This window comes from Camarhynchus parvulus, chromosome 27 (genome assembly GCF_901933205.1).
Source record: "Camarhynchus parvulus chromosome 27, STF_HiC, whole genome shotgun sequence".
NCBI classification, from domain to species: domain Eukaryota; kingdom Metazoa; phylum Chordata; class Aves; order Passeriformes; family Thraupidae; genus Camarhynchus; species Camarhynchus parvulus.
In genome coordinates, this window is record NC_044597.1 from 1,198,160 (window position 1) to 1,222,595 (window position 24,436).

General features: G+C 46.1%; 1 protein-coding gene across 1 annotated transcript in view; it reads right to left on the reverse strand.

Moving 5' to 3' along the window:
• Window positions 1-24,436, reverse strand: part of GPATCH8 (G-patch domain containing 8) — a 55,638-nt gene that overhangs the window by 14,534 nt on the left and 16,668 nt on the right. The window contains 4 exon segments of the mRNA XM_030966333.1: window positions 1,195-1,338; window positions 5,452-5,538; window positions 5,984-6,051; window positions 17,850-17,922. Coding sequence (XP_030822193.1) covers window positions 1,195-1,338; window positions 5,452-5,538; window positions 5,984-6,051; window positions 17,850-17,922 — 372 coding nt within the window.

A 24,436-nucleotide genomic window follows, 5' to 3' on the forward strand; every position in this document is an offset into this window, starting at 1 on the left:
TGCTGGAAGAGCTCAGAGCCTGGCCAGGCTCATGTCAGTGCCCCATGAGCTCACGGAATCCCACGGTGTCAGCACACCAAGAATGTGACACAAACAGGTCCTGCCACCTCCCACATAAATGCAGGTCACTGCACTTGGGTTTCAGCCAAACCAATGGAGACCTTCCAAGGAAGTTTGTCTGCTCTCAGGTGTCACGACTGAGCTTGGCCAAAACCATCCCTTTGCCCAATAACCAAGGGAATAAATGAATTTCTGCTCTTAATTCTACCAAACCACTCCTTTTCACAGAGCCCAACTGTCCTGCCATGAGAATTCCTGACAAGACTCCCTTAGTTCAAAGCAGATTCTCTGTCCTATTCTACACTTAATACACACAAACAAAAATCATACTCTACAGCCACATTCTTGTTTTTAAGCTGTTTTCACTGCTATTTTGCAAGCTCTACAGCACATCCTCCTCGAGTTACCAGCATTTTGTTGATTGTGTTGTTAGAATTTATGACTAGGAACATCAAATCCCTCCTCTGAGCCCTTCCAGCCCTGGAGGAGCCCAACACTGCTATCTGCTGTGCAGTTACATCTCATTTAGCAGCTTAAATGGTCAAACAGATCAGGCTAACACAAGAACTTCCATTACTTACTGTGCAGCATGAAGCACCCTGCAGACACTACAGTACATCCCTAGCTTGGGAAAAAAGCCAGCTCCACTCTGAACCCACCTTCTCTTGAGAATTACAGAATTTGGGAAGTGCTCCTTTCTTAGGATTCCTTTGACACAGCCCTTTATTTCCTAGTCTGTTTTCAGTAACTCTACAGAACACAGACTCAGGTAGTAAAATCTGGGGAATCATCACTCCCCAGAGCTGTACTAATGCTAAAAGCAAGCTGGGAGCCATCCACCTCCACGTGTACTCTCCTCAGTTTTACACCAGCACAGTTTTATCCCTCAGTGTTATGGGTCTTTGAGAAATGGGGCTCCTTGATGCCACCCATGGAGTGGGGCTTGGGGTTCTTCTGTTGTTTTGTGTTCTTAAATGAATGATGGGCATAAAAATTTTACCCAGAGACATAAAACACCTATTCCAGGACCAGTAAGGAAAACAGATACACCAGGGAAACTCCAGGTATTAACCACAAACAAGACCAACACAATGAACAAAAAATGGATGAACTGTGCTGTCTACAACTGGTTACCTGCTTGTGAGCATGGTCATAGGAGTTTATGTGGTTGTCAAACTCTTGGTGCTTCTGATACTGCTTGTCACAGAGTTCACAGTAGAAGTTTGCTCTGAGGTCTTCCAAAGCCTTGGCAATGGCCTTTTCTTTATCAACATAATCCTGAAAAATTAACAAAAAATTGCTTCTGTTAAGCATCCTGTAGAACAGCCTAGAAGATGATGGGTTAGTCCTTTAAGGAAAAATAGTGCTTAATAAAAACTTAGTGTACATTGATTATATTTATTACAGGATCACTGAGGTTGGAAAACACCTCCAAAATCACTGGGTCGAACCTGTGCCCAATGCCCACCTTGTCCCCAGCCCAGTTTCTGAGTGCCACATCCAGGCCTTCCCTGGACACCCTCCAGGGATGGGCACTCCAACCCTCCCTGGGCAGCCCCTGCCAAGGCCTGACGCCCCTTTCCATGGGGAAATTCCTGCTGTGCCCACCCTGAGTTGCCCTGGCCCAGCCTGAGGTCGTTCCCTCTGCTCCTGTCCCTGTTCCCTGGAGCACAGCCCGACCCCCCGGCAGGAGCTGTGCAGAGCCACAAGGGCCCCCTGAGCCTCCTTTGCTCCAGGCTGAGCCCCTTCCCAGCTCCCTCAGCCCCTCCTGGGGCTCCAGACCCCTCCCAGCTCCGTTCCCTGGCCCTGGACACGCTCCAGCCCCTCCAGGTCCTTCCTATCATGAGGTGCCCAAGACCGGACACAGCACTTGAGGCCTCTCAGCAGTGCCAGCTCAGGGGACTGTCACTGCCCTGGTCCTGCTGCCACCCCAGTCCTGGGACAGGTGCCATTGGCCTCTTGCCCACCTGGGCACACCTGGGCTCATGTCCAGCCTCTGCTGTCCAGCACCTCCAGGTCCTGTCCAGCTTTTCAGTCATTTTGCCCCCACCTGGAACCTCCCATGGGGTTGCTGTGACCCAAATGCAGGTCCCAGCACTTGGCCTTACTGAACCCAGCTTACCAAGCTGAGCAGCCTTTGCAAATACACAGGTGGGATTCCAGAACCTTGCAATGCTGCCAACCTCAGTGCTATCTGTTACCCACAATCACAGAATATTCTGTGCTGGAAGGGCCCCACAAGGACTGAACACCCCCTGGTCACAGCAGAAGTACCACTAAAAGAAGACTGCTTCAAACAAGGCCTGCAGGATTGATGGGGTGAGGCAGCTCTGCCTCAGGGGAGCCTCCTGGATTGTGTGTGCTCCAAGGAGAGGTTCAAAGCCTTGAGCTAACCCAGAGAGCATCACTGGCATCAAACCCAGGAGGATCCCCGCCTTGGGAGCAGAACCTTACGCCTCTAAACAGACACTGCTCCATTTTGACTGCTAAGAGATGTCTGCTTGATCTTGGCTTGGCTGCCTGAATTCAGGAGGGAGGAACATGGCTCTGGTTGGAATTACCCTTCAGAGCCTGCTGAGCCCAATCCAGTCAGTGAAATATTCCCAGGAGCAGAACTGTCCCTCAGGCTGGGCTCAGCACACTGCAGTGGGCACAGGGAGCTGCATTAAATGGGAGTGAGGGAGGGGAGACAGCCCTGGGGTGCTGACAGGGTCTTTCCCCTTCTACAACTGAACACCTGCACAGGTGGGAAACCAAACCTCAGGCAGAGATGAAGTGTCTCACCTGGCAACAGCCACATCCTTCCCTCTTTTGTTCCACGTTTTGAATATGCATTGAGCTCTGGCACTGGGGAAATCCCAGTCCCTCAGGTGGCTGCACTGCCTGGAAATCCAGGTGTGGAAGGAGCCTGTGCTGTCCCCAGGGCTGCTGCACACCTGGGGGGCTCTGAGACACACCTGATGCTGGGACACAGCAACCTCAGGGTTAGGCAGCTGTTCTCTTGCCAGGCTGTATCAATTACAACCCCCCCAGCAGAATTAATAAAACATCACCACTCTTCACGAGCTCTCTGGGGAAGTTCTACCCTGAGGAGGTGGAAGATTTTACTCAAAATCAGCTACAAATGCTTCATCACAAAGCCCACTGTACTCACTGCAGCACTCCCCATATAACCATTGACCACGGGCATTTCAACTGGAATAAAGAGAAATTATATAAAAAAACAGCCTAACATTAGAGAAAAAGCACTTAAGGATCTTTTTTTCCATCTTCAATACAATCTCCTATGGGAGGCTTTCTTCCTTAGCAAGAGGAGGCAGCAAGCATTTAAGACAGAAAACTTTGAAAGGTTTTTCCTTTGAATTTCAGATCTTGTTCAAGGCAATATGGTTTATCTCCTAGTTACCACATCAAAATGGCATTAAAATAACATTACTGAGCGTGTTCTATATGATATAAAATTTATATTAAAAAATTCAACACCCAAGAAGAGGAAAAACATACCTAAAAATATTAGTGCTCATGTTTGGGATTGTTTTCAATTTCAAGCACTGTTCACTTATACATAAAAAAGGAAGCACCTTCCTGCTTCCATCTATTACCAGATGCCCTTGACAAGGGAAAAAAAAAAGAAAAACACCAACAAATCTGGAGTTTTGAGCCTGAGGCAGGTCCCCAGGAAGACAAGAAAGGAAAACAGAGCAGCGTGAGCTCCACAGAACACGGACGTTGAAAGTTCCTCTGAATCCCAGACAAGCTTCCTGTGCCATGTGTAGGTTTTTTTGAGCAAGCATCCTGTGGCTAAACAATGAAGCCCAGCCATTTGAGTGATCAGAATTTATACAAAAGAAAGGAATTAAAGCACACTTCTTGGCTGCAGAGCTATCTGAAATTCTCTGAGGCTCCCTGAATGGCTGATCAGGATGCACTGCCATCGGCACTTACATAATGGACTCCTGTGGAGCAGCAAAAAGTAATGGCTGTAGAGATTTTTCACAGATTAATACCAAAATGCAAGGGGATAAGGATGAACTGAGCTTATAAAAACCCACTGGAGCTGGGAGAGACTGCTACTGCTCCAGAGCTCCTGAAAAAACCTGTGCTGGATGAGGGCAGCAAGAGAAAAGAGTCTCAGAGCAACAGAGGTTGGGCGGTGTTTGGAAAGATGATTGTAAACCCCAAGAACTCCAAGATCACAAAATGGTTTTGCTTGGGAGGGGCCTTAAAGCTCACCCAGTCCCACTCCCTGGGCAGGGACACCTCCCACCAGACCAGGCTGCTCCAGCCCCATCCAACCTTCCCAGGGATGGGGAATCCACAGCCCCCCTGGGTACCCAAACACCTGCAGTTCACTCACCAAGCAAGTCAAGGTCTCAAGAAAAAAAAAAAAAGGAAGAGGAGAGGAGGCTATAAATTTTCATAGCTGAACAAACTGCCTGAAGAATTAACTGTTCAACTGGGGAAATGGAATTTTAGATTTGCCGAGGTTATGTTTAATTTTAATGGCATTGAAACTACTTTCCCATTATTTCTCAAATAATTAAAATTTATGCAAGACTGACACTTCATTTGGATGGCTTGGGCTCTTCCTCAACCCTGGTACTCCCCAAATCTCTGGACAATTGAACAAGCAGGCTTTCCTCAGAGCTGATGGACTGCAGGGCTGGGAAGCACAAGAGTGGATTAAAGGATGAGCAGAGACCATGTCTCCACAGAGAACCTGGTTACAGCTAATCCAAAAATGCTCCTGCATGTCACGCTCAATCCCAACACCACAGCTCATTTTTATCAGCCCTTGGCTTACAAAATAACCCCAGAGGTTTTGTAAATCACATAGAAATACAGAATTTGTCTTTTTTTTAATGCTGCCTGAACAATTCTTCCAAAGAGCTCCAGCCCATCGATTTCTCCAAGCTGGAGCCATGTCCTACCTTTCCAAAGCAAGCAGGATTTATGCAATAACATCACAATGAACTGCTCACTCCTCAGTACAACACAAGAGCTCCTCCTCCAGCTGGTAACTGCCCCTCTACCACCTGCAGGTTTTGTCCTGACATGGCAGGCTCACTCGAAAAATCTGGCAGCCCTGGGTGTAGGGAAGGAAATGTCCTGCTCACCCCAGGACTGCTCCCTCTAGAACAGGAGCAAAGCATGTGGAGAAAGCCCTGCTGCTGTCCTGGGGCTCCTCAGCAGCCAAGCAAACAGGAAGGTTGATGCCAGGACATGAAAAACCAATGTGTGAAAACATAAATCACTTCCACAATGACCAAACCCAAGAGCAGTGAATTCCTACCACCATCACTGCAGCAGAACCAGAAGAACTCAGCCCCATCAGAAGAGATGTTTTCCCAACCAGCCCACAGACACTGATGTTGATGTCCCTCTCTGTACCTTGTACTTCTGCCTCAGCTCCTCAGTGTCCTCCTTCTCCACCTCCAGCACTCGCCTCCGCTCTGTGGCATCCTCGGCGTAGTCCAGCTGTTGGAAAAAAACCAGAGAAGAGATGCAATTTGGGCCATAAATACATTGCACTATCAAATCTACCAGAAAGCACAACTTAACAACCTCAGCTGAAACAGAATCTATGCAAGTTTGTACTTTGCTTTCCCCGCTTTGTCACCCCAAGTATAAAACAGGTTAATTAATCCCCCTGATGTGGAGGCCCAGGCAGGCCCATGACAGCTTTGGGGAGGGGAAATCTCAGAGCCCAGGGATTTTGGGGAGCATCCAGAGCCCAGAATTCAGGCTCACAGGGAAAAACAGAGGATGCATTTTGCAGACAAGGATGCATTTTGCACACAAATGTTTTCTTATTGCTCTGACTCAAGAGCAAGTTGTTCTTTGCCTTGGATGCACAAACTCTCACACTAAATGTCTTTCCCACCCACTCCCCAGAAGGCCTGCAGGGGTGAGGGGAGCTCACCTCCATCTCCATCCGGCCCATGCCCATGACATCATACTTGACAACGATAGGGATGGGATCTGTCCTCCCTGGAAGAGGAACACACAGAGAGGGGTCAGCAGCAGCCCAGCACCACAGCTCACTGTACACATTGGGTTTGGGTGGTTAGAGATCTTGCCTTGGAGTGCAGAGACCAGAAAGCTACAGTGAACCAAACACGAGCCATTCTCACAGCTTACAGCCAACCTGAGCCCAGCTCCCAACGGCACCCAGGATGATAAATGCATTTTTCTGAACATTAACCGCTCATGTAAAAGCTTCTCATGGTTAATGTTCCCCCATGACCAGCCCTAGGGCAGGGCTGATAACAGGACCTGAGCCTTCTCCTCAAGGCTTCCACATCAGGCTCCTCATCTTCCCATAAGAGTGAAGAAGCTGCTAATCACATTTCACTGCTGCAGCTCATGAATAATCAATTAGAACTTCCCTGTAAGAGATGTGGAAGCCTCTCTCCCACAAGCTTTTGCCCTCCCCAGGAGCAAGGAATGCTGAGGAGAAGGATGGCACAGAAGCCAAACTTCCCCCATCCCAACCACCCAGCCTGGGCCAGGGGTGGGTCCCTGCTCCCCCAGCCCTGGAGCGATGCTCTGGCCCTGCTGTGTCACCTGTAAGCTGTGAAAAGGACTGGTTGCGAAGAAAATTGACTTTGAACTAATCAAACTATGCTGGAGATTTATTTTTTTAAAAAACATATCTTTAATCCACTCATAACCAGCCAAACAAAGCAAAATGGGGCAGACAAGCACTTTACTACCACAGCTTTTTTTTTTTTTTAATTATTATTATTTTGATTTTTTACATCACAACTGGCACTGGTGGTTGTGATGTAACCCACTGACAAAGTACTTACCTTTTCCAGTGCAAACCTTGAGTGAAAAAACAGAATGTTTACTTCCCTTATTATTGCTCTTGTTTGGTGTAAACAACTCTTTTGTTATACACACATACACAGGTATTATACCTTTGGGCTAAAAGATCGACACGTTGGACTCATGCCGAAATATTCCACTGCCATCCACATGTGCAAAAGGTTAAAGTCTTTAAAACTGCCTCAGAAAACATGGATAGGTGTGAACTCTTTGCCAGCATCAGTCATAATTCCTGCCAAAAGCACAGCCCTAGAGGGGCTTTTGAACCTTAAAGTACAGACATGTGGTTTTATTCAGAAATAAATCCATTTAATGAATTGCTTTATGGTTTTGTTGATATGCCCAGGAATTTGATAGGCAGGTATCCATCAGGTCCAAAAGTAGTGATCACATTGATCTGAAATGGTTTGGACTGAGCTTTCCTTTGGATATTTAATGCTCATCTTTGACAAAGTTTCTCTTATGCCCAATGGTATAATACAGTAAGCAGTGACTGCAATTTTTAGCAAAAGGACCAAATTAAAGACAGGTTATAAAAATGACTTCCTAGGTGCAATATCACTTTCATAACGTCTCAGCCAGGGATTTACTGGTAAGTGGTGAACCCAAATGGAATGGCTGGCACCAAGTGCCAACAATTTATTGTTCAAATTTTTTTCAAGCTTTTTTCTTTTTCATTTTGATTTGGTTTTGGGTATTTTTGGTTCATTTTTGTTTTGTTTCTCCAGCAATTGAGATCTTTCGATGCAGCCTCATTGGCCTGGTAAACCCCTGTACACAAACAATGCATCAGTACTTTTGCCTTCTAAGGCAGTCAAAGTTTTTTGGGTTGGTTTTTTTTTAAATTCAAAATCTATTTGGAAATTGCAGTAGCAAGTGCTAGTGCCCATCGTGTTGGGGGGAAAAAAAATCAAGTTTGGACAGTATTAAAAATTTATGTTTAAACTGATTTTGGCAGTTCTAACACAAACAGAAACATCCCTTCTTAGCAATACCCTTTAATGAACAAGGATCAGACAAGTGTGCATAAAGAAAGGAAAGGAAAGGAAAATGAAAGACCAAGCAGAAGGATGATGGCTACAACAGAGAAAGTAAGCCTAACATTGGTGCACTGATGACAAAGGAGTAATTCAGTCTGAAAATAAAAAATTACCACTGCTAAGTTTACCATCACCACAACAAGTCCAGGATCATAACGCTGTAAAAAAGAAACACCATTTGTTAGGCAGAAACCATTAGGGGCAGAAAATAGGCCGTTTGGCAGGGAGGATGGGTTAAAAAAAATAACAGGAGGCTTCTTGCTCACCCCTCCACCCCATGACCGTGCTCTGCCCTGCAGAACCAGGAGCCATTGGAGCAGCTCTGACTCCTGCTGGGTGCTGGGAGAGCTCCTGGTGACGGCCCCGCTCCGAGGAGGCTCTGAGGCACATGTAAGCAGGCAATTTAAAAGGGAAACAAATCAGGATCTTAAGGAATAACAAATATTCTGGGCCAAAAGGAACTCTGCTTGCAGGAAAGAGGAGAATATTCCACGCAAAAAGCGATGCCTCTGTTTTAAACTGAACCATCATTTCATTATGAAGGGAACCTCATGTGTGACATCCAGGTGACAAGTGGCATATCCAGGCCTGTAGCACAGCTATGGCAGCAGTGCCAACCCCACAGGGATGCCCCTGGAGCCAGCTGGGCAGCAGGGCCTGCTGCTGGGCACTGGGGTGACCTCGCTCCATGTCCAAGGAAAGCCACAATGGTGAAGGGACAGGGACAGGCCCAGGGCCACCCCTTGCCCCTTGGCTGCCAGGTGGGACATGGGGAGCAGCCAAAGGGGGAAATGGGACTCTCCAAGCTCAGCTCATGACTTCTCCTTTGAAGGAACTTCCTTGAGGAAAGTTTGTCCTACTGCTGGCCATGACAACAGGATCCTTCCCAGCAGGTAAATGTGGCTTGGACCTTGGGAGCCTCCCAGGTTTGGGGTCCCTGCTGAGCCTTTCCTGTACCAGCAGGCTTTGAAGAGAACATGAGCTTCCAAAGCCCAGAATTCCCACAGTTCCTGCCACTCAGCAGGGCTGCAAGCAGTGCCACATGCAGGGCTAATTCCCAGGGCAAATCCTGCTGGGTCCCTGTCCCAGCCCCCTGCACCTCGTGACTTTTATTTTCTTTTTGAGGCAGGTCACAAACTCCTTCACAGACTGGTCACTGCAGACCCCAAAGCAGAGAGGGTTATTGCACAAAATACTTCCACACACAGGGAAAACCTCATGGAGAGGACAAAGCAGAAACCTCCAGCAGGATAGAAAAAAAATAAACAGCTCACACAAAAGTCACACCTTAGAAAACCCAGTCTCAAAGGAAATTAGGTTAGTAATGATTCCCTGCACTCAGAAATGAAATGAGATTCCCAAACTGACCTGCTGTACCTGTTTTGCTTTCCTCTCCCCAAGAACTGGGAAAACCTTTCTCCCAGCTTGTGAAAAATTGCTCAGACCCAAACAAACCCTGACAGCCCAGAGCCCTGCAGTGGCAGGGAGCACGTGGCCAGGCAGGCTTCTCCAGATTCCCTTCTTTTTAACTGCATAAAGCTATTGGATATGAGCAAATACTTCCCCCCTGGTGCTATAAATGAATAATCTTGGGAAAATTCATCCTAAGGCTTTGGTATCAGACACAGGTCAGGCTGCATATGGAGGACTGTGGGTTCAGGGCCATGCTCTGGCTCTGGATGTGGCAAGGATGCTACTCTGCCCTCTGGAATGGGAATATCCCAGCTGGAGCTGCCATCTGAGCCTGCCTGGAAATGCCAGCATTGTCAACACCAGCCCATGTTTTATCCTGTTTTTAACAAGTCAAAGCAGAAAACAGTTTTCATCAGATTTGCAGATTCAGAGGAACTCCTCCCTCCAAAAACAGCATCATGGCAACAGAATCTCAGAATGGTCTGGATTGGGAGGGAACTTAAAAACCAGTTCCTCCATGACAGGGACACCTTCCACTATCCCAGGCTGCTCCAAGCCCCGTCCAACCTGGCCTTGGACACTGCCAGGGATGCAGGGGCAGCCCCAGCTGCTCTGGGCACCCTGTGCCAGGGCCCATCACAATCACAGGGAAGAGTTTCCTCCCAATATCCAATGTAAATTGATCCTTTATTTAATTTATAACATCTACTTCTTGTCCTATCCCAACAGATAAATTTCTCCATTAAAGAGGCATTCAGATATAACAGGATGAAAAAAAGTACCCCAAGAATTCTATGTGAACATAATTCAATCAAATCTCTTCCACTGTGTCCCTTTGCACAGTGTGTAAGCAGCACAGATGTAACACAAGAACTGCAATCCTGTTTGTTTTGTTGACATCCTCATAGAAATTCCCCCCAGGTACAAGCTTTGTAGGATCCAATCCTAGAGGAGTGATTGATATCACACTTGTCACTGAAGGAGAATTTCATAAACTCAGCATCTCCAGAGGACACAGACAACAGCATCTGATCTTGTTGGACATGGAAGATTTCTCCTTATTTGTTATCTTTATGCTGCAACTGAAACCCACAGTGAGACACAACCTTCCAGGGGCCTTCAGCTGCTCCTGGCAAGGGACTCTCACTCAGCTGTGTGCAGGGCAGGTTCACGACCACAGCACAGGGTGGATAAGGGCTGGTTTGTTCAGTCAGCACACACCCCACTGCAGGCTCTGCAAGGGAAACAGGTGCCTGGAGTCAGCAACCAACACCTGCAGGAATGGATCCACAGGGACAGGGCTCACCTTCAGCTGCACTGTCTGGGGAGAGGGAGACAGGGAGGAGTCCCTGTGCTCTTGAATGAGATGCATTTTTAAAGATGAGAATTTTGCAAAACTCAACACTCCTGGGACTGTCTCAATACAGCAGGGGGGGCTGGCTCTGCTTCCAGGAAACAAGTGACAGGACAAGAGGGAACAGTCTCAAATTGTGCCAGGGAAGGTTTAGGTTGGTTACTGGGGAAAGTTCTTCCTTGAAGGGGTTGTCCAGCCTAGGCAGAACCTGCCCAGGGCAGTGGGGGAGTCCCCATCCCTGGAGGGATTTAAAAGCTGTGTAGATGTGGCACCTGGGGACAGAGGTTCGTGGTGGCCTTGGCAGCACTGGGCTCCCTAAGAATCTATGAGAAACCAAGAGCTGTCCTGCGGAAAATTCAGACTCCTCATTCAGTACATCAAAAGGGGAGAGAGGAGAAAATCCACTCGTTTTCACTGATGCACAAGCCTGCGGTGCTCCTCACTGGCTAAAAGTGAGGCCATGTTATCAAACTCATTCCAACTGCTGCAAGAAGCAAATGAACAAACAAGGGCAAGCTTTAATCCCAGTACCCTTTGGGAATTAGATTTGTGAGCTCATCCTGTTTGTGTCAGATTTCTGGAAGGGGTCAAAAGAATCAAGAGATTCAAACAAAGGTCCTTCATCCTTGGTAGCAAACAAAGTTTCAGAGAGGAGAGAGTGTTTTCCAAGAACACAGAAACTGCCCTGTCAATTTAATCCTTACTAAGCAGGGGAGAAATGATGAAAGTCAAGTTGTAAACATCCCAATCACATGGAAAACTTCCAGTGGGAGCTCAAAACTTTGCAGATACACAAACCAAGGGTGCCACAAGAAAGCCAAGCTGAGGTTTGGTACTGAGGCACTAAGCAGAGCTCCTTGAACTTTTGCAGGGGAAGGTATGTAGAGGAGTCTGGGTCCAAAACCATCCCTACCCCAAATGCTGGGCAATGGATTAAAGAGCAACAATGAAGGTGTTGGAGAAAAACCACAATTCCTGCTTGATTGAGGATAGGAATTCAAGGTAAGAGTTGCTGTCTGTGTTCATCTTGGTAAGTGGACAGGGCTGAAGGGTCTGCTGTGATTCAGGGCTGCACTGAGGAGAGAGGCAGGCTGAGCATGGCCACAGCCTCTCCCTTCCCCACACTCCTCTCTCCCAGTTTAATAAAACTGCTCTTCCACTGCACCAGCACGAAGGGCCAGAAGGCCTCGTGCCAAGCCAGGCAAAGGCAGTCTGCCACAACAAACACACGGCACTGAAAGCACAACGACTGCAGATTTCACTGGCCACACCCACTCAAGCAACACAAACTCACCACCTGTAATCAAGGGAAGGATCTTACACCTCCAAAAGCAAACAAGGGGGCAACTGCTTCCCCCAAAGGACACTGAGACACTGAGCAAACTTCCTTTTCGGTCTGTGGTCTGCTGGGGTTAACACAGCAGTGAAGATGGGTATGATGACAGCAACCACAGCAGGCCAGGTTTCTCAAGCTGAATTCACATGAAAACATCACTCAAAAACCACTGCCGTGATTTGTGTTGCAAACACAAGCATGGAAATGCTCCTCCATGCCAGGATTGGGGTTCCTGTGAGGACATGTGAAGATACAAGACGATAAGAGAGCAATCACAGCTATGTCTTGGGCAAGACTGCCAAACCAACCCACACCTAAGGAATAAAGGCACTGTTAAGCATTTTTATCCGCCTCTCCTGTGTTTTCCTGTATTTATTACAAAGCTCCAAGACTCAGAAAGAAATCTGACACCCCTGAGCCCCTCAGATGCTCATTGTTCCATGTTCACAGGCCTGACACACATCCACCGTCTGCCTCCATGAGATCAGAGAAGCCAACAAATGGAAAACACATTCATATCTGAGCTGAAGCCATTTGGCGAGCAGGTGACAGCACCAGGATTCAAGACCTTGGAATTCAAACCCTGAGCTCATTTCTCCAAGCTGCAGCTGCCAAGCGATCACATTTGTGACTGATCTCAGTTGCTCGAGTGGTCAAAGCTGTTTATTGCTCCCCACAGCCTGAGGAACATCCAGCAAAGGCAGCGCCTGCAGCCACCTGGCAATGCCCTGAAATGGGGACTCAGATCTGGCTCCATCTCACAGCTGGGAGCACCCCAGGGGCTGCCAGGAGAGGACATCTCCTGCCTGAGCTTCACCCACAGCTCTGAGCAGCTTCCAGCACATGTCAGACACTTCTGCTCTTCCACCCTGCTCAGCCCTTGGACCAAGAGGGAATGTTTTCCCTTTTCTGAACAGATTTGGGGAGGAATGTGCCAAAGAACTGCACCATAGTGATGCTGAGGGGGGAAGTGCTGACTATATTTATCCTCACAGAATTTGCAAGTCAGAGCACAAATCCACTTGTGCTTTTTCTTTTAATTGAAAACCATGCAACAAAAATACAGCTTGATGGAAGAACTGGATTTCAGCATTTGCTAACAAATTTTCTATACCTGACTTTGCTACCTAGCTGGATGTACTCATGAAAGGACAAAATAAACCCAAAGCACTTTCTATTAAGGGCTGCTCCCTGTATCACCAGGATGATTTATACAATCAGTGTGGGGTACACCTTGGTCAACAGGAACAGCACTGCCCTGACAGTCTGTGCAGGTTTATTGTTTCAGCCTGAGTGTAAGGGAACCAGGATGCAGGAAGGGTTCCCAGCCCTGCATGGCACTGCCAAGAGAAACACAGGCACAGCCCTGCCCTCTCCTCACAGCGTTACATCAGCAGAGCTGCTCCCCAGGGAGATGGAAACAGCTCTTCCAGAACAGTTACACTGAAATGATGCCAAAACTTGGCTAAAAACATAAGCAAACATGAAGGAAGTTATTATTAAATAGGCAGAGGAAGCAGGGGACTGAAGGTATTTCTTCAGGACCAAAGGCTACAGGGAAAGTTCCTGCCACTGCAAGGACCTGCCCCAAAAGGGACATCCTTGCCCCAAACAGAACCACCTGCTGCTTCTATTTCCTGAGTACTGGAGATAATCCAAGTCCCAGCACAGACCAGCAGCCACCCACCTTGAGACTCCTTTTGGTTTCACTCTGAGCATTTTCATGACAATAACCAAGTACTGAATGAGCTGCCTGAGCCCTTGAGGAGCAAACACAGGAATTCCAGAGCTGCACTGAGCCCCCCACACTACCTGAGCTGTTTGATTCACAGCTGAGACACTGGGGAGCAGCTCTGCCATGACAAATCCCGTGATTCCTGTTGCCATAGCAAAGTACTACATTGGGATTCACCTCTCAGAGATACCACAAAAGATCAGGAGAATCTTGGTCTTGGGAATACTGTGGAAATACACAGTAAATCAATGCCTTAAAACATATCAAATTAATCATACTGGACACAGTTTGTGGTGTAGGGGAACTTGTAACTGCTTCTATACTGGTGATAGGGCTGTTTTTAAAGGGTCAAGGCTGCAATCAGGCAAGAATGTTTACAACAGAGAACTTCAGAGAGGCAAATCTGTGTTGAATCCAGTTGTTACCCAGACTGGCTAAGGATGAGCTGGACCTGTCCACCAGAGCTGGTCAATCCTTCCTCAGAGCCCCCTCCATATGGCCAGTAAACTTCAAACCTTCCTCCTGCCCTCTCCAAACCCTCCCTGCAGAACTGCCCACCCTCCCCAAGCCTTGCTATGACCCAGGAAGCAGCAGGACAACCTACTCAGCTTCCCCTGGTCTAATTAAATGAGATTAAACTATTGGTTTCAGTCTTGCAGATATACCTCTAGAGTACTATTACTTCATATTAAACACACAAGCCCAGAAGGAAAAAAATAATCCAAAAGTTTTCAGCACAATTATTTTTTTCAAACAAGACTTGTCAAAAAAGTTGACAGGGAAAAGGCAAAGAGCTTATAAAAATATTTTCAAATGTACTGTTCTAATTATCCCACTTCTGCACGTCAGTCTCCTGGCTTTTCATAATACTACTTTAACTTAATGGGAAATACTCATTCCAAGAGAAATCATTAGAGTGTGGCTGAATTCAGATTTCCCTCAGCCCTCTCATTCCTCTCCTGACTTATGTAACTCCTAATTTATTCACAATCCTTGGGCTCATTTAGCACAGGACTTCACACGAAGGTCAGGCAATGCTTTTAACTGATCTTTTGCTGGTTTCATTTCTCCAGGAGACACAAAATTCTGGATTATCAACTACAGGCATTTCCCCAAAGATAAGACAGGCTACAATCACCATTTTCTCACTTGTCAGAGCACAACCATCCCATATCTCTATGGAAAAGTGGTTCCCTAAGCCATATTTTCCAAATTAAAAAATATCCCCTTCAAATGGCAACCCCCTCTCCTGCTTTTTCATATTCACTGGCTGTTAGCAAGCTGAAGCACCATTTCCAAATATAACACAAGTTATTTGTGAGAAAAAAATGATGAAAAACATCAGGGAAAGCGATGAGCTGAAGGATGACTCTGCTGAATTCCTTAGGAGTATCTCTGAAGCAGGACTGGCGTGGCCAGAGCTGACAGCACTGTCCCTGCCTCGTGCTGCACTCAGCACACAGCCCAAATTCAGTGAAAGATGCAGATGTTCAGTGAAAGATACAGATATTTCAGCCAGAACCCAGCTGGTAACAGCCACATCACTCAGGGCATGGGCTCTGTGCTTCCCTACCCAAGGGCTCAGCTTTTCTCAGTAACAAGATTTACACCACAAGGCAGCTGCCCCAGGGGGTACAAATCTGGAATTTTCCTGAGAATGAGCCATGGTGTACCACACCAGGAGATTTTTACCACCAGCAATTTGCCAAGTGTAGATTTTAGGCTGCTGCAGGTACCACCCAGAGACAGCTCAGCACTCTCACCACAGGATTCCATCCCCCAGTGGGTGGTCAGGATGAAGGAACCATCACAGGCTAAAGTCCTGCAGTGTGAGCTTCTTGCGAACAACATCACAAGACTACAAGAAAGAAACATTTCTGCCTAGCAACTGTAACACAGCATCACTTTGGGATTCAACAGAACTAAAGAGGGAGCCCCAACTCAGAAGAAGATCTAGAATTAAAAGCAACATAACAAAACTCAGCACACTGAACTCATCCAGTTCCTTTTAAGCTGAAGTGCACAGAAAGTAGTTGAATGCAGTATCAATTCCATACACGCAACCCCAAATTTTTGAGAGTTTGATATAAGGATCTTCTGCAGGAGGTCAGAACCACAGCCACAGCTCAAGGCTGCTTGAAGGGGTTCTGTTTCTGCTGCACCTCCTCACCACAGGGTGTGTAAGACTTTAGCTCAAGCAGTGTCAAGCAGGAAGAGTTTAACAGGAACACACCTACTTCTCCTCTTTAGAAACCTCTCCTGGTCTTTCCTGAACAAGGGAGTGTGGAAGATGGGAAGAACTTCTGTTCTGCTCCTCCCTTCTCACTGCACATCAAATGTCTCTTCAAGCTCTTAGAATAAGATTAAAACTGGATGCAAATGTTTCCTTCCTGACATTTTGTATTTGGATTTTTGGGCCAATCTAGGATTCATGTAGAAAGGTCACTGGATGATGAATTAAACACTCCCAACACAATCATCACCAATGCCACAGGCTCTGGCTGCTGAGAACTCAGAGGAGAAAAGCTGGAGCAGCAGCAGCCTCCCTTCTACATCCTCTGCCTGCCCAGACCTCTGGAGAAGTTGGCTGGCAGGCGGACAGGGACACTTCTCCCTTCCAAAAGGGTTGAAATTGCTGCACATGCTCCAAAGCCTGCATTAGGAAGGCTTCAGCACTGAACTGGGTTAAAGTGGTGGGCTATTGTCACTCTGTGTTCCTGTGACCATGCAGGAGGCACAGGAAAGCCCTCAGAGCCCACATCCACGATTTGCTCCCAACCAGCAGAGCTCCAATGATGTGTGAGAGACCTGGAACAGCTCCAGAGGGAGGCACAGGGGGAACATCTAAATCTGGACAAGACTCAAAGTGCAAATTCCTGCTGGGCCCATGGGACATGGTGACAGCACCACCCCCTGCCCTGACTCCAGACCTGCCCCATAATCCATGCTCACTCCAGCAAATCTGAGCCTGCAGACCCCTTGGGCTGTGCTTTGGGATCCACCCAGGGCTGGGACAAGGCCTTTCCCTCTTTCAAGTCTCTGTGTTTCCACTCTGGTGACACACAGAGCAATACAGAGCACTAAGTTCCACCCTGTGATGCACATCCCACATGCCAAAGGAAAGGCCACAGGTAACAGCTACAACCAAACCTGAGGTCTGGCCCCAGCAGGGACATGAGAGGACTGGAGAGTGCCATGCAGCAACCAGAGAACTCCAATAAACCACATTAGAAAAGGCAGAAGCATTAACCTGCAAGGCAGCCCTGCCTGAGAGGTTAGAGAGCCTTAGTCCAGGGATTAATAAGCATTGCCAGAGTTTGGGGAATTTGTTACCTCTGCAGAGTCCTCCAGAGCACAGACACCCCCATCTCTAAGGGGCTCACTCATGGAACATGGATTACAAGCTCCCAGGTCTTCAGACTACAGGCACAGGAACATGAGTGAGTTACTGAGGGCTCAGGGCACACCTGAGCTTCAAACACTGCCACAGGTTCCTACAGAAATGGGGTTCAGTGTCACAGCAAGGATTCAGGCTCAAGACAGCAAGGTCTGGTGTGTGCTGGGCCAATCCACTGAGATTTTCTAATCCCTGACAAACTGCTGGGAACAGGAATAAATCCAACCTGTGACAGTCCTGTTGAGAAAGCAGGAGTGAGCCTCTCCCATCCAGAGAACCTCTGCCACCACTTTCCATCTTCAGTGGGCCCTTTCCTGGCCTTCTAATGGCTTCTGACCACGGTGAGCACTGACAGATCATGGGAACTACCTCAAATCTTTCATTTTTAACACCAAAACATCAGCACAGTTGGAAGCTGCACCACTCCCTGTCAGTGTGGAAAGTGAATCCTCCTTCCTCCACGCTGACTCTCACACATCCACCACACACAGAGCTCTAACCTGTACCAACAAGGGAGGCAGCAGCTTCCACTTGCAAACTGCCAAATACAAAACTTAACAGTGCAATTGGTTGGATATATTAATAATGGAAAGAAAATCTAATCTAGGAACAAAAAGCAGAAATAATTTTGTTAAAGACTGAGGCTGGAGTTGAAGGTTTCAGACACAAGGGACTGGACTTACCCTGCAGTGACTTTCCCAATCCCTGGCCCAGCTTCCAGCCATGTTTCTGGAGTAAGCGATGTCCAATATTATCCTGACAGACAGAACAGAGAAAACAAACCAAAAATATTCCAATAATATATTCTTCCCTTCCCTCTGACATTTAAACATGTGATGAGCAAGAGATTTTTCTACATATATATGCATGCAAAAAATGCTACTGAAAAGGCAATATATGCCCAATAAAGGGAAAGACAAATGTCAAAAATTGCTGGCTAGAATTTTTCCAGGGGGATGGGTATTGGGGACGGTCACTTTCTGATGGTGTGCTGGGCAACTTTTGTGCATCACGTTTAAAAGAAATAAAAAATAATAAAACTAAAAAGCATTGTGGAAGAAAATAAAGTGTACCAATAAAAATTGACAGTAAAAAGCATAAAATCAAGCTATTTATACAATCATATCCATCACCTAGACAGCACCACTTAAGATTTTTTTTGTAAAGAAAATCTACAATGTGTTTAGTCATTTTGTTTGTGTGTCAGGCTTTTATAATACTGAGTAAGTTGTAAGTGCAAGACTGCCCCACCACTAGAAACCAAAACACAATCAGAGCAAAATCCAGGCTAGACTTGATTGGGTTTTTTTTATATATGTATATATATATATAAACTAGCATGCAGCCAATATTAAACTGAAAAAACAGTGAGGTTAGTAAAACAAAAAAAATAAAATCAATTAAATAAAATGAGCTCAAGCACAGACTGGGTGATGCATTTCACATGTAAACTAACAAAAATACTAAGATGTTAGAATGAAACAGGCCTAGCAATAAGTTAACAGCAAGGAACCATTAGTGCATGTAGGGGAAACAATAAGCATAATGTCTCATCTTCCTAAAAAAAAAAAGCTATTTTGGAATAACTGGAAAAGTACTGACGCAGCAATTAAGTGTCAGCTTTTGGCAATGGGGCTGAGCAGGGCTCAGTGTGGCAATTGTTGTGTTTTCTGCAGGGTTTCTGCCCCCAGACAAAGAGCAGAGCACTCACAGCACCCTCGAACCACCTCAATCTGCCAGCTCGCCCTCAGTGACCAGTTCACCCAGCTACAGGCAGTGACCAGCTCCTCAGAGAAGGACTCTTGGCTGGGACCTTGTTCACCTTCCAATCACAAAAAATAAAAATAAAAATCAGGTATGAACTTGTTGATTATTAATTATCATCAGGCAAACCACAACCTAAGGTATCACAGAAATATCCTGAATTATAACAGGATGTGACTCCAGAACACTGAGTGGTACATGGAATCCAAAAAATAATTATATATATATGCTGCAGGTTTCTTTAATTAAGTAACAGTAATCAACAGAAACCAGAGTAGGTTTTGTCACTCCACAGTGAAGAAAATGACCACAGGGTTTGCACAACTTTGGTGAATCGGCTTGAAAGGCACAACCTCCCCAAAGATATTGGCTGCATGGATACTTTTTTCTTCAAAAAGATGTTATCAAGTACAAATTTTGGATTTTTTTTCTGATATCCTAATAAAGTCAGACATTTTTTTTATTCCTGTATTTCCCAAGGAATAATGTACATTTTTCCCACACTTCTGGCTCTGCCCCAGGACATAATTAGGGCTAGATGGAAAAAAAAATTAAATCAGGAGGCATAACGAAACTTCTGGGGATAAAAGGTCAAATGCAAAAAAAAAAAAAAAAAAAGGAAAAAACTAAAGAAAAATAAAGAAGGATGGATCCCTACCAACCACAGGCACCATGGAGAAGGCTCTCTGTTGGGAAGACAGAAACACTTACCTGCAGACTGATCACAAGGACCACAGAGTGCCCCATCCTGGCACACAGGGGCTGCAGCTTGGGATATGTTTGGGATTTTTAATTTTTTTTAATTGCCCTACCCTGAACAAAGGATCATTAAATCTAAAAGTTGGTGCTGACAAAAATGGCTGCATTTTCCAAAAGGGAAAAAAAAAAAAGAAGAAAGAAAAAAAAAAAAAAACAAAAGAATTCAAAGGACAAGGAGTACTTTGCAGTCTTGGCCAAGGGGAGATGAGACATTGTGCTGTGTGTGTTATGAATGCACTAAAATAAAGACAGATGAAGCAGAACGCTATTCCAAAAGCAGTGCAAGTGGAGTGAAAGCATTTCCATACGAACCTGGCTTTAAAAACTGGGCTGTCAAAAGAACAGTTAAATGTAACACAAAGTAAGAAACTGTCCAATCACTAATGGTAGTTTTTTTCTTTTGCTTTGTTTTCAATTCACTGCTTGCAAGTAATGTATTTATTAAAGAAGAGTGAAAGCATAAAATAAATTCAACAAGTCAAGACCAGCTGGGAGATTCAAGAGCGGTGTGTTGTGACTGACAGTGAAGGGGGAAACAAATGTTAAAGGGAAAAAGAAAAATTTAGAAAGGTTATACACATTAGCACCACTTTTACAGACCCACTCAAGAGGATGGTCCCAGGTTGTTTGACATAAATTGGAATTATGCCTGAACATTGCCCTGTCTCAGTTCCCAGGAAGGCGTTGTTTCCCCCCCGCAAACTTTTCCATTTGTTTGTTTATGCAGTGGAACTACTCCCTAGTTTTAGAATCCTACTCAATTGAAATGGAGCATCTTCTGTTGTACTGAATAAGGAGGATAACTCTAATAATTTAAAATTAACATTTGAGTTGAGACCTGGCCATCACTTTGCTCCTTTCTGGCCATGTTCAGCTCCTCCCTGCTTTTCCAATGGCTAACCCAGACCTCTGATGGAGGCAGACTGACAGAACTGCTCTTCAGTGCAAAAATTAAAATCCTGCCCTAAAAATTCAATAATGGAAGGCCAGGCTTGCTTAATCCCACTTGAGAGCCTGTCTGCTCTCCTGGGAGTATCCAGGGATATTGGGACCAAAATGTGACAAGGGACAACAAATGTTGTAACAGCTGACAGCTTTTTTTTAAAAGTGCAGTTTTAAGTGAAAGTTCTGTAAAGTACAGCTACTTTCACATAGGAGAAGGCTTTCACAGCAAGCTTCCTGCCCATGTCAGGAGCTGCCACCCTTTTGAACAGACAATCCTCACACTGCAGCAGTTTTCCTACAGAAGAGCTGCAGTGATGCACAGAAACACCACAGCCCTAGGAGGACACCCCTCATTTCTCAGCAAAGGCTGCCATGAGTCTCCTCACTTTCTTCTGCTGCCACTTGGGAGCTCCTTGTATTACAGCCACAATAAATTATTGAGGCAGCCAAAATAAGTCTCCCAAAAGGTGTCTGGGTGAGCAAGGGAGCTCTCCTGGACCATGTGGGCACAGGCTGTGGGGTGCTCCATCCCCAGGGAGAAGGGCTCAGCAGCTCTGGGTGGGATAATGCCAGCTCTGATGGAGAGCTCTGCTCTAATGACAAAGCAGAACTTCTCCAAAGGTGTAGGAAATACAAGGCCTTGGGTCTACCAGACCTTCAAAGAGCTGGGTAAGCTGCTTTGGAAAAAGGTCATCCAAAGTGACTGGGCTCCAGCAGCTCTAAGTGGCCTCCAAGATCTCCATCCTGTGCCCTGACAAGATACCCCTGCTTGCTTGCCATGCAGATCAGTGATTCCTGAGCAGGACATCCCCAGCACAAATTAATGATAAAGGTTTGGCCAATAGAAAAAAAAATTGCTTACAATTAAAAGATGGGTAAAAGCCCAAGGTTTTGATGGTGCCTGTGGGATGTAACCCACACCAGCAGTTTTGCCTAGCACAGGTTTTCCATGAGATCCCCACGATCCCATCACTCATCCCAGCTCGGGCAGGAACCATTCCTCTCTTGAGTGGATTGTAAGCTGTGCTGACTGTGTATGGAGGAATCTATAAGCAAGGATCAGATGCTACTGGGTGAACCCATGCAAACAAGAGGTTGAAAAGATTCCCAAAACAAAACCTAGAGCTCACTACAGATGACACAATGAAGACCAGAGAGAAAAGCCAAATAGTAATGCTACACCATTCAGCTTCCAGAAGCACATTATTTATAGCGCTGTCCACATATGGCTGCTGCTAAATGTCAAATCAGCAGCCTCATCAAATGACACTTTGGAACTAGTGGAGTCCACAGATCTGTACAGATTTCCAGTGCCACAACCCAGCTCCGGCTCGGCCAGGCTGTGCCAGCCCCTGGTGCCCAAGCACCACTGACTGCAGCCTGGCACGGGGGCTCAAGGCGCCCCTCATGGCACCGAGCAGCATTAGAGAGAGGGGAAAGGACATTTGTTAGTTAGGACAAGGACAAACTAACAAGCTCCAGGATAAGTGGGTGATTCCCAGTCTGGCCTCCAACCTGCAGCGGTGACGGCGTGGGTCCACCCCTGACACTGCCTGCACGGGGCCAGGGCTGCTTCTGGGGACTCTAAGGGCTGTCTCCTACTCCATCTGCACTGCTGGGATGAGGAAAACCAGGAATTCACAGCAAAGAGACTCAATAAACAAGTAGAGATAAGGAATTAATGTGGAGCAAATCTGGATTCTATTAAAGCTGCAATAATTTGTGACTTCCTATTCAAGAACCTGAACTCAGTGAACTCAATATGCCCCAAAACAAATGCATGCAGCTTCTTGAGTTTAGAAAAAAAGGGTGAAGTGCTCTGATTTTTCAAGGACATCAGTGACTGCACTGACATGAACAGCCAGTGTAAGTGCAGCATCTTTCAAAGCACAACAAGAAAAAATGTTACTTGTGGGAGGGGAAAAAATATCAGTATTTGTAGCTCTGAAGAGTCCATTGATATGAAATACTTTCTTCAATTTAGTAATGGAAAACAGCTGGCACTCGTTCAGGCCACGTCCATCCCTAGCTCCTGGCAGCTCTGTTTTCCATAAATGTACTCTGGTTAGAGGTGCATGTTTCAGAGCAGACATCTTTGGCCTAAATGAGCTGCACACAGCAGGATTTCCACAGGAACAACAACACCAGTAGGCTAATTGAGGACATGTTTCAACATTGTAATGATCTGTAGACTCCCAAACCTATTTTTCCAGCCACCTTTGAGTTGCATGCTGTAGCAGTACAGTCAGCACCTCTCAACAGATAATGCTGCAGAGATGGATGTCACATCATGGGGACTGTCACAGGGACATGGCACAGGAAACACTCCCCCCATCTCCAAACACCTGCAGGCTTTGGAGCACCTTCCTGTCACTAAGATGTGGGAAGCTGCAAGGAACACATTTATGAGAATATACTAAATCCACTCTTTGTTCTGAAGAATGACATTTTAACTGGGAAGCACTTTGATCTGCCACGGTCAGAAACAAAGGGTGTTCATCACCCAAACTGCTTCCATACCATGAAGCACAGGCTCACTCATGACTCTGAGCAGATTCCTTGGAAAAGGCCAGTTGGATTGCTAACAGAGAACTGGTTAAGGATTAAAATCCAATTTGTTAATGTTGAAAATACTTCGATGTGTGGTAGTTCTAAAACATCAATTTGCCTTTCCTCCTTCCCTCTCAATTTTGGTTCTGGGTGAGCAAACAGCACAAAATAAAAGGGGAAAAAAAAGCCAAAAGAGCACAATGAATCCTCCTTTCCTGGTGAAATATCTTGCAGGAGAGGTACCCCACTGAATTCTGCCAAGGAAACTCTCCCTTCTGCTAATGTGTGTAATTTGCCAATTCAAAGAGCACACTGATCATTAATAGTGTGGAGGCAGAATCACCTCCACAGGTGTCAGGAAACACAACAAAGTAATTCCTGCTTCCCAGATGGGGAATTAAGGAATCAACAATGTATTTTTACAAAGACCATGTGAAACCTCAGAAGTGACCAGTTTGTTTCTGACACCACCCTTGCTCAGGCCATAACCCCCCCTCCCTGTGCAGCAGCCACAGCTTTGAAATCCTGGGATGGACACTGGCACAGCTGCCCTGGGAAGTGCTGGAGCCACCATCCTTGGAAAGGTTCACAGGCCATGGAGATGTGGCATTTGGGGACATGGGTTAGGGGTGGCCTTGGCAGTGCTGCAGGATTGGCTGGACTCAATGAGCTTAGAGGGACTTTCCAACCTTAATGATTCTGTGATTCTTCTAGGTCAGACAAAAGAAGAGTGGAACAAACTTGATTTTATAGAACAATTTGAGGTTTTAACTCTTTCTCCTCACAAACCAAGCCATTCTCTTGTCCTCTTCATCCAACTGTTTTCAATTAGGTTGAACTGTACCTACCCAAAGAGTTGTAAAGATTAAAAATGTCCTGACATTTGGATAGTGAGAGACAAGAATAAAATATTAAAGCCATAATTTAACTTTTTTTTTCTCCTGCAGTTCAGCATTAATCAAACTGCACAAAGCATTACTCCTGTGGAGAGTGAGATCTGCACAGTGAGCCCATGTGGGCCCAGGGCACCTGCTCATGCTTTACACACTTCCATAGGCATCCTTCCCTCTGGATCACTATCTATGACCTCTTCTATTCCTCTCTTTGAGAAAGCACTTTTGGAAATCAGGTAACCAGTATAGTCTGTAAGCAGCATTTGAATTATTTTGAAATGCTAATTTCCAGTGTGGCCCAGAGTAGGCTACCAACACGTATTTCCCATTTTATTTCCATCCAGCTTGGCATTTTAATT